The following is a 10,000-nucleotide window of genomic DNA, read 5'->3' as shown; positions in this document are numbered from 1 at the left end:
CTCATCATGCAGCCCTTCCTCTCTCTCCTCTGGCTACTCGCCCTCTCTCCGAGTCTTCCTGTCGTACTTTTTCCAGTGTATTTTCCCCCTCGGCCGCCGGCCTGCACTGCAGAGCCAACAGCTGGAAAAGAGGGATACGAGAGGGATAAGAGAGGGATAAGAGAGGGGCAAGAGAGGGAGGGCGTCGATCCAGCCCTACAAGGATAACCATGTTTGGAATTGAAACCCAAGGAGGAGAGGGTGACAGACAGAAAGCAGGCCTGCTACTTAACATAACCGGGGGGGGGGGGGGGGGGGGGGGGGGGGAGTGAGAGAGGGAGAGGGATAGAGGGGGGTGGCAGGAAGCTGGAGGGAGGAGAGGGACTACAACAGAATATCTCACTAAAGTGTTGCACACTTCAACACTCCTCCACAAACTCAAACCTCCAAGAGGCCTGCTTGGTTCTCAGTCATATTTAGAGTCACTGAAATAAGTCGGACGGCAGCACAGGTCGGATTTCAGGTAGAAACACCCGCCACCTCACATTTCCAGCTCCAAGTCTGGAAAACTCCCCGTCAACATCCACATGTCCACACGTCTCAACGTTCACACACACTAGGCTCATGAAGTCTGAACCTCCAGGCTGAGTCTCATTTAAAGTCTCATATTGTCGTGTACAGATCAGAAAACCATTCAGCAAGAGAAGCAAATGAGCAAAGTGAATCAATCCTTCCATTGGGCAGGTTGAATTAAATGTGTGTGTGTCTTTATATATATATATATACACTCACACACAGTATGTGTGGTGGAATAAGAAAAGTGTCCAGAATGTCCAGGTGACCTTGTTGGAGATGTACTGACTGCGTCTCCCCGGTACCTTTACCCAACATGCATCATATCATCATATCATCAATCTGCATGTTTCCTTCATGACTCTCACTTGACTCACCAAACTAAAGCTCCAGTTCCCTCACCTTGCCGCATGCAGACCCTCCAGTCGTCCACAGTCCCCATTGTTTTCCTCGGCCCAGTCCAACCTGGTATCTGGTGAGGTGTAAATGACGACTTTCCTTTAGCTCTTCTGGATAGAAATCACTTTTCTTCTAGGTGCTTTCTTAGTTCGCTCACAGATGTCGACTCGTTTCCACCGTTTGTTCATTAGTTCTGCTGTGCATTCTGTTTTCAAGATGCTGTTTTCTGTCTTCCTTGGTCTACCAGCATGCCTGCCTTTTACAGCCTCCCCATGTTGCCTGTACTTGGTCCAGATGTTGGACACAGCCGACCGTGAACAACCAACATCTTCTGCAACCTCCCGTGATGATTTACCGTCTTTAAGAAGTTTGATAATCCTCTCCTCTCTGCGGTTTGATTCATGTGGATCCACTTTGTGCAGCAGCTCTCCACGGTGCGAGCGCTCCTCTGAGGTGCAGACTAATGAGCAGATTTAATCTGATGTTGGTTTAGGTAAAGGGAATTTACAGGCTGATTCCATCCTTTTCTTTGCCTGATCTAAAAAAACTATTATTGACGACTACAATTTATTTCCTTGATTTCTTTGTGTTTCTTAAAGTCAGGAAGTTGCTATTTTAAATGACTTTAGCTTTGTTGCATGTCTGTGAGCTGCTTTTTTCTACAAAATTGAACTGAATGAACCTCCAAAACTGGTGATTCCATCATTTTTTCCAGCAGTTTTATATAATTAGATGAGAGACCTGAAAACTGGCTGATGCACCCTGAGCAGTACAGTTAAATAAAACACTGCATGACTTAATGTCAGTTGCCCCATATGTATGTAGCTTCTTATTAGGTCAGCTAATTTTAGGTTTTAACTCGACTTCTGGGACGTTTGAGTTTTTAATCCAAACTGATTAATATAAATATAGTGAAGCTGCCGACGTGGCTGCAGACGGCCTCGGACAGCCACACTTCAGGAACAGCGACACGCTGAAGAGGAAGAATGCAGATATGCCAAGTATTGACTTTGCAGGGGCAGGAGTTATTTTTAAGCGGCAGTGCATACCAGGAAGAGCAACTGTGGCCGGCCAGCCTTTCACCGAGACTCCGTGACTCACCGTGGGACCAAAACCAACACACACATTTATTGCATAGGACTTTTATTTATTTTAATCTTTCACACATTTTCTCAAATCCTGCAGTTTAATTTAAAAAGAAAACACACAAAAACAATGTTCACACAGAAAGACAGTGAAATCCCTTAAAGACGAAGTGCTTTTAATCCCATTTCCCTTCCAGCGGAGGTATAAATAAGAGGAGGAGGAGCCAGGCTCATCTTCCAATCACACTGCAGGAGAGACAAACACACAGTTTACTACACAACCTCAAGTACACAGGTGGGAAAAATACTCATTCTCAAAACACTATAGTAAAAGTACTGATTTAACTTCTCTCCACACATTAAAATTAAAGTTTAAAAACTCTTAATGTAACTTGGTTCATTAGTTATGATCAATTTGATAAATTTTCAGGATTTTTTTTATTTCATTAGAGGACGAATATCTAAATTTCCTCCTCACATTATTTAAACTGCCTTTTTTCTTGTTTTAACCTCAAAGGACGATTCAGTTCTAACTAAATGCTGATTTTAATATTTATCCACGCTGAAGGCAACAAGTTACATTAATACTCGTTGAATGGCCAAACTTCCACTTTCCATTCAGAAGTAGTATTATTTCCTAAAATGGAACTCTATCGCTGTGTGAAGCTGTTTGCATTAAAAAAATATGCATGATCTCTTCAATTAGTTCAACATGCATCAAAAAATAATAGAAAATACAAAATTAGAGGGGCATCAAGCTGATGTTACTTCAAGAGGCCACATACATTGCAATATGACGTCAAGTGAGCCAGATCAGTAAATAAGATCATTATTATCTATAAATGACTGAACTTTAAATCTGTTTTTATTTAGGTGCAACAAAACATCAATGTATCGTTAAGAAGTTCACTTTTGATGAACTATTCTTTAACAACACACACCTGAAATTTGAATTAAAAAAAAAAAACCTAATTTCATGTGTGCTTTATAGCGTACAAATCACAGTGTATTCTTATTAAACTATTCAAAAATAGAAAACATTTACTCAAAACTAAACTGGTTCATATTATGATCAGAATACCTGGATTCGCCACAAAACAGACTCAAGTGCGCCCCTGGTGATCTAATATGTGTATTGCAGTTGATGTCATAACTCCTCCCATAGAGCTTTTCCACCAACGAGAACCAGGTTCTAGTTACGGGCCGGTGCCAGAGCCAGTTCTTAAATCAGCACCACCAAAGAACTGGTTCTTTCTCCACCGTTAACGGAGCCAGTGAGAGCTACGTCACTGCGTCACTCCAAAACGTGATACGTCACTGATTTCCACAGCCTCATCCAGGAACCAGGAGACGGACTGTATTCATAGGTTCCATCTGGGTCGCTCCATCTAGTCTGACCTGAACCTCAGACGTACCAAAGAACCAGAAAACATTACGTCTCTTCTTGTCTCTATTGGTGTTTTTTCACGTCCGTCTTCCTCTAGTCCAGAGCCCCAGAGTGGACATAGAGGGGAATAATAACATGTGTATGAGTTTGGGGCTTATTTTTCAACATTTCACTTTATTTCTGGACGTGTCTGAATCAAAAGCTTCAACATGGAGGAATGGAGGTGTAGAATGATAGAACACTGCTCTACAGCTGTTTCCATGGTAACCTAGGTAAACACTCTGATTAAAGCTCTCTTTCACATGAAGCCATTAAAAGGCTTATTTTAGGTCTATAAACTCCAGCTTTCATTTACAGTAGTTTGTTTTTTTAGTTGCTGATGAACCCAAACTATTCATTATAAAGAGGTTCTGTGGTTATAAAATAATATTGGAGCGGAGCGCCCCCTGCTGCCTCCCACTGCTTTGCTCAGCGGCTGCAGCTCCTCAGCCGGCGGTCAGAAGGTGAAACAAGACCTGGACGTGACGTTAGTTATAATAATGTCACCATGAAAAGTGTGAAAAATAAACCACAATGGAAAACTGCTTCTAAATTATATCTGACGTAGCTGACTGACAGGTGGAGCTCTGCAGCATCTCGAGAGCCGCGGCTCCGCGAACGCGGATTAAATAATCCTGTTCCCTCGTATTATTAACTTCAGGAAGCGACTTATTATATCGTTCCTACACATTATTTTTATTTTTTTTCCTCTATAACCACTCTGGGGCTCCGTGTTCTCTGGAGTTTTCAGAAAGCCGGTTCAACCTCGCTTCCGCCTTGTAGGTAGTGATACCTCCAGAGATACCTCCAGAGATAACTCCAGAGATAACTCCAGAGATAACTCCAGAGATAACTCCAGAGATAACTCCAGAGATAACTCCGCCCCCAGCTGATGATGCGTCGGGTCCCAGTCTGGCTCCTCTTTGGTCCAGCAATGAAGTGGGACCAGCGTAGCACCAGTTTAGCCCCTGATAGGCCGGGGCTTTGGAGGTGGAAAGACAAAGAACTGGTGCTGTCTGGCCCTGGACCAGAACTAGCATCTGGTTCTTTCCGGTGGAAAAGCCCCCTCTGGTGGTGAACGTTCCCCTTGTGGGCTGACTGGACTCTGATTGGCCAGTTCTGGCCTGCAGCCACTGCTTCTGTAGATTCAAGTATCTGTTCTTCTATTTTAGAATGTGGACTTTTCCCACTTCTCCCCACATTGTGAGTTCAATCATGATCAGTCTCATTGTTTTGAGTTAGAAATCAAGTTATATTTAAAATAGAGGGTAACAATCTGGTTGGGCTGTATAGAAGTTACACTAAAATGTTGGAAAGACTTTTTTCAAACACAAAGTCTTTGCAATGAACGATTATTATTGGATCTTGATGGTTAAATTCTGCAGCTTCAGTGTGGATAAATGTTCCCATCCTCCCACTACAAGTGGGAAAAGTGCCGAGCAACACAGACGGAAACCGACTGAATCCTGCTTCAATATTCAGCGAGTACAACTGCAACAGATTAAACTTTGAGCCCATTTGCCCCGTGGAGCGAGAAAAGGTTCTGCTGCTCCACCTGCTGAAACTTGAACGAGCCGAACGGCCTCGGGGGATTTGACTCCGCCCCTCTTATATCACGCTAAAGAGACACGACAGGGACTTTAAACGCAAACTGGGGCTTTTCTCCCTCCAGGACAAGACAAATCTGAGAAAATACAAACTGCACTGAACAATATTCAGCATTTTCACTGGTCAGAAGGAGACCAGACACACAATTTGACAGCAGAGCGACTGGATCCCGGCGGGATTCAAGCCGTCAGGTTGCGTTTGGAAGCGGCCTGTCGACCTCTACCAGCAAACAACCACAATGCTTCACCTCAAACACCTGATTTCAGGAGTCCGTCTGACACTCGGCAGACTTTTAACAGCATTCCTGTGCAGGGTCATGTGACCCCAAAACTGCTGGTGGTGTTAACGAGTGTAGCCTACAGTTTAATTCATTGTTTAACAAACATGATCCTGCAGGTAAATTAGACCAACTGCAGGACTTTGTTTGAGAACTTACCACACAGGCACCGAAAGGGAAAAAAGAGAAGAGGTCAAATCTTGAATCCAAGAGCTCTCATGCAGTCTTTATGTGCCTCGATGAGCTCTGTGCACTTCTCCTCTCCCTTCTCAATGATGCTGGTGGAAACAAACATGAGGGACAAATAAACATCTCCCACTTGAAGTGGAGGAAGGAAAGTGTGTCAGCCGCTCCGGGCGGCGGCTCACCAAGCATCCCGGACTTTCTTGGTTTCTGGACAAGCACAGCAGGGCTTCAGCGGCTTCTTCTGCTCGGCGCCGTCGGTCAAAGCGGGGGTCTCCACGCTGGCTGCAGACAAGGCCGACATCCTCAACCTGGAAAAACAGATTCAAATACATTTTCACTTCGTCTACAAGCCATTAATTTCTCTCACATCACTTGAACTTTATGTTTATCAGATGAGCCAATGAAAAATACACAACCTCAAACAGATGTACTTTACTGAACCCAAACTCGGATGTTCTAAGTTTTTATCTGCTTTGTTTTGACTTTCAAACAGATTTACAGTCGACGCAAACGTTGTACAACAGCAATGGTGAATAACATGTAACTAAAAGATAAAGACTTTTCTTTACAAGTTGGCAAATCAATGCTTGTATTTACATCAGCCTCTAAACTGTGTGCACAATTAGGAAGGTTCTATGTTTGTATATTAGGGATGTCCCGATCCGATCGGTAGATATCGGATCGGGGACGATATTAGTGATTTGTGAGTGATAGAGGATCGGCAAATCCAGCCGATCAATCCGCCGATCTAAAAACAAACAAACAAAAAAAAAAAAACGCGGTCCACAACATCCCCTAATAACCAGAACAATCAGGGACTAGAAGCTCCGGTGGAGCTGCAGAAGCTAGAAGCAGGCGGAGCGGGGCCATAGACCTATAAAACTAGAGTTATATATAGTGGGTTTGTGTGTTTATGTGCAGAAGTCTACTTCTAAATTTCTATGTGGTCTGTCTTCTTCTGCTTTTTTGTTGTGTTTGGTGAGTCACAGCACCCCTAAAGGCCTGGCGTGTGTACTACATGCCCTGAAGCCTCGTGTTGAATCATGTTCATAGTGAGGCGTGGACGGAAGTTTTTTCGGAGAAGACCAGGGAGGACAAAGATCGTTTTTTTCGTTGTGTGGATGTTCCTCAGTTTACAACAACAACTAAAGAGAAAGAGAAGAATTTTGATTCAATAAGTGAGTTTTACAATAATTTCTAGCTGAACAAAGCTTCTGCCAATAGTGCTTTTAGCTTCAGACATCTTAGTTGTTCCAAAAATACACTATTGAGTATGTTTACAATAGCAATGTGAGTGTCGGATCGGGAAAGTATCGGTATCGGCCGATACTCAATTCTGAAAAATCGGATCGGTATCGGGGGCAAAAAAGTGTGATTGGGACGTCCCTATTGGATATTATTCTATTTACCAGCTTCAGCCTCCTCGCTGAATCCAAAATGTTGATGACATTTTTCAGAAAGTAAAAGTCAGGTTTTGTCTCTGGACGTTTCTCAGCAAGTAGAATTATTTGTGGGGCAGAATTATTAAGCACCTCAATGAAAAATGTATACTTTCCTCTGTAACGTCTGATAAAGAGGAAATAATGAGCCAATGCTCGAACAAAGTGTCTCTAGAAAGTGGCAGTCATTTCTGGGAGTTAATTTTAAGTCAATCTTCAACCTGAAAAGGTCCAACTGACTCATCTTGAATGATGTAGTACCTGCCGAAGCCATTCAGCCTGAGGAGAAGCATCTGCCTCATCATCATGCACACCCACCAGGTGTGCGACACTCACACCCCCACCAGGTGTGCGACACTCACACCCCCACCAGGTGTGCGACACTCACATTCATCATTTTATTAATCTGATGCGACTCAATTTGCAAAATGCTTTTATTCTTTCTCTTCTTAAAGTCACACTAACGGTTTCCAGTCCTCAGGCTCATGGACAAGTCTCTTGAAGCTGCAATCACCTAAAACATTTGCATATATTTCTCAAGAAATTGTAATTATTGTTATTGCCTTCTGATATGTGGCCTCCAAAAATAAAGACAAAATTATATATAGTACGTTTCTGTGTGTCCTCTTTAACACGACTACAAAGTCAGCCACACCTAGTCCTCCTAGTATAGAGGAGGATAGTTTGTAGTTTGGGCTGCCAGAATTTTAACCCACACACAGGCTCCATAAAGAAATAACCAAAATTAGAACAAAACCAGCACACATAGTTTGTACAGGCAGCTTAAAATTACTACATCACAAAGAAACTTCCCAATAATTTAGAACGTTATCACACATTTAATGTAAATTATAGCTTTTTCTGTTTTGTTCCAAACAATTTAATCATGTGTCAAGCATTAAAATCAATATTAGTCTCGATATACTGGCATTTTTCAGATTTTAGATCAGGTGTTTCTAACAGAATTGTTGTTCTAATTTAAATAAAGTATTCTCATGAGTTTTAGGTGAAGTAAACTGACAAATCAAGTAATTTATCAACAATATTGTAATGATTTGGAGAAGCACGTGTCTGCAGCAGGTTAAAATGATGCAACGATTGCTACGTTTTACTAATAAACTCGTTGATACACACATCGTGCACTAAATTACACTGACAGAATGAGAAGTGGATCAGATTGTGGTTCATTTTGTTTATGGTTGATTATTAGTTTTAACATGTTGCATAACGCTGCGGTGAGCTAACTGCAGCTAACAGCGGCGATATCACAACAAACATTCACAAAAACTCTTCGTCTGACGTGTCGAACCGACAGAAGAAGAAGTGAGACTTTTAAACAACCTGCTGGTGAGTAACGTGGATGAGAAATGTGGTTTAACTTACCCGTATAGCTGCGTTAGCAACAACTTCACCTTCAAAAAGAAACCAGCGTGCAGCTGAAACCGGTCACGTGGTTCGCATTTCATAATATGTCACATGACCCAACGTGACCGCTGAGGATCCTGGGAAATGTAGTTCTTCTGAAATGTTTTATTTCTGCCAAAACAGTTTTGCTTTATGTTGGTTTTTTATATATATTTTGAACACATTAATACGGTTTTTTGTTTAATGTCAGCCATTTTGCTTGTACTATTGAAATAAAAGTTTGTTTTGATTATTATTATTGTGCTACCAGATTTTATCTAATGAACTCCTTGACTCATGACTTATAAGATAAAATGATGAAGATTAAAAAGTAAAAATATCTCACTTTATGTATGAATTATGTATTGTTTATTGAATCTTCAATGAATGAACAGTGTAACATTAGCCTAAAATCATGCACTGGGGCACCTGAGCAAGACCCCCAATCTATCTCTCTGTCTATTCTATCCCTTCCTCTCCTCTACCCCCCAATCTATCTCTCTGTCTATTCTATCCCTTCCTCTCCTCTACCCCCCCAATCTATCTCTCTCTGTCTATTCTATCCTTCCTCTCCTCTACCCCCCAATCTATCTCTCTGTCTATTCTATCCTTTCCTCTCCTCTACCCCCCAATCTATCTCTCTCTTTCTATTCTATCCTTTCCTCTCCTCTACCCCCCAATCTATCTCTCTTTCTATTCTATCCTTTCCTCTCCTCTACCCCCCAATCTATCTCTCTTTCTATTCTATCTTTCCTCTCCTCTATCCCCTCACCCCAACCAGTCAGCAGAAAGCCTCCACTCTGGTTTCTACAAAGGTTCTTCCTGTTAGAGGAGTTTTTCTTTCCACAATAAATCTGCTGCTCGTGTTGATTTGTTGGGTTTTTCTCTTTTCTCTGTTAAAAGCTCCTGGAAATGACTGTGTTGTATTTGGTGCTGTATAAATAAAGTTGAATTGAACTGAATTGAATTGAATCCTAAAATGTTAAAGCGTGTGTTTTAAATATCATCATTGTATTTCATCATTAAAGTTGCCAAATTGCCATATTTCTTGGTGAAGTAAACCAGTAAAGCACTGAGTGAACCAGTGAGGCAGCTATGAGCTGAGCCTCTGCTCAGATTACGCAATCCCATTTGAACCCTTTTAATCCTAATCATACTGTTCCAAAGATTAGGCTATATATTTTATGTGTGTAGGATATTCAGGCCCTGCTTACACACAGTGAAAACACATTGTTTCTGCATTGTTGTTTCGGAACAGTTCTGCATTTACACAGTCTTGTTTTTTGTTCATTTACACGACCAGAGTTTCAGCGTTTTTTAAAAAGCTCCACCTTGGGAGCCGTTCTCAAAAAGATGCGTTTTCAGCTGCTCTGACCATTGTTGTCGTTAACAGACTGCCTTAACACAATGAAAACATCGTGCAAACAAGGCCTCAGTGGTGTTTAAAAAGCAGTGAGCACATGAAGAACACAGCAGATTTCATGAGTTGTGCAACAAAATCATAAAGATAAAAATCCAATATATATATTCTATATATAACATGTTGTGTAAATTGAAACCAGAGATAAAGTCAAAACGTATGATTTTTCCTTTGGAGGAATATATATATATATATATATATATA

At 41.6% G+C, this 10,000-nt stretch overlaps 2 protein-coding genes across 2 annotated transcripts in view; both read right to left on the bottom strand.

Moving 5' to 3' along the window:
• Positions 1-74, bottom strand: part of popdc2 (popeye domain cAMP effector 2) — a 13,717-nt gene extending 13,643 nt beyond the window's left edge. Inside the window, exon 1 of the mRNA XM_080478862.1 lies at positions 1-74. This exon is cut by the window's left edge and continues 671 nt beyond it. The gene's annotated coding sequence lies outside the window, so the exon portion shown is untranslated.
• Positions 75-2,083: 2,009 nt separating this feature from the next.
• cox17 (cytochrome c oxidase copper chaperone COX17) lies at positions 2,084-8,437 on the bottom strand. The gene is made up of 4 exons (XM_080477946.1): positions 8,356-8,437; positions 5,716-5,841; positions 5,507-5,625; positions 2,084-2,282 (listed from the first exon to the last, which is right to left on the bottom strand). The coding sequence occupies exons 2-3, from the start codon at positions 5,832-5,834 to the stop codon at positions 5,541-5,543; spliced, it is 204 nt and encodes a 67-aa protein (XP_080334072.1). The 5' UTR covers positions 5,835-5,841; positions 8,356-8,437; the 3' UTR covers positions 2,084-2,282; positions 5,507-5,540.
• Between the last annotated feature and the right edge of the window lie 1,563 nt (positions 8,438-10,000).

Source organism: Lipophrys pholis, assembly GCF_963383615.2.
Source record: "Lipophrys pholis genome assembly, chromosome: 13".
Lineage (NCBI taxonomy): Eukaryota > Metazoa > Chordata > Actinopteri > Blenniiformes > Blenniidae > Lipophrys > Lipophrys pholis.
Note: the sequence above shows the minus strand (reverse complement) of the source record. Positions and strands in the feature narration are given on the sequence as shown.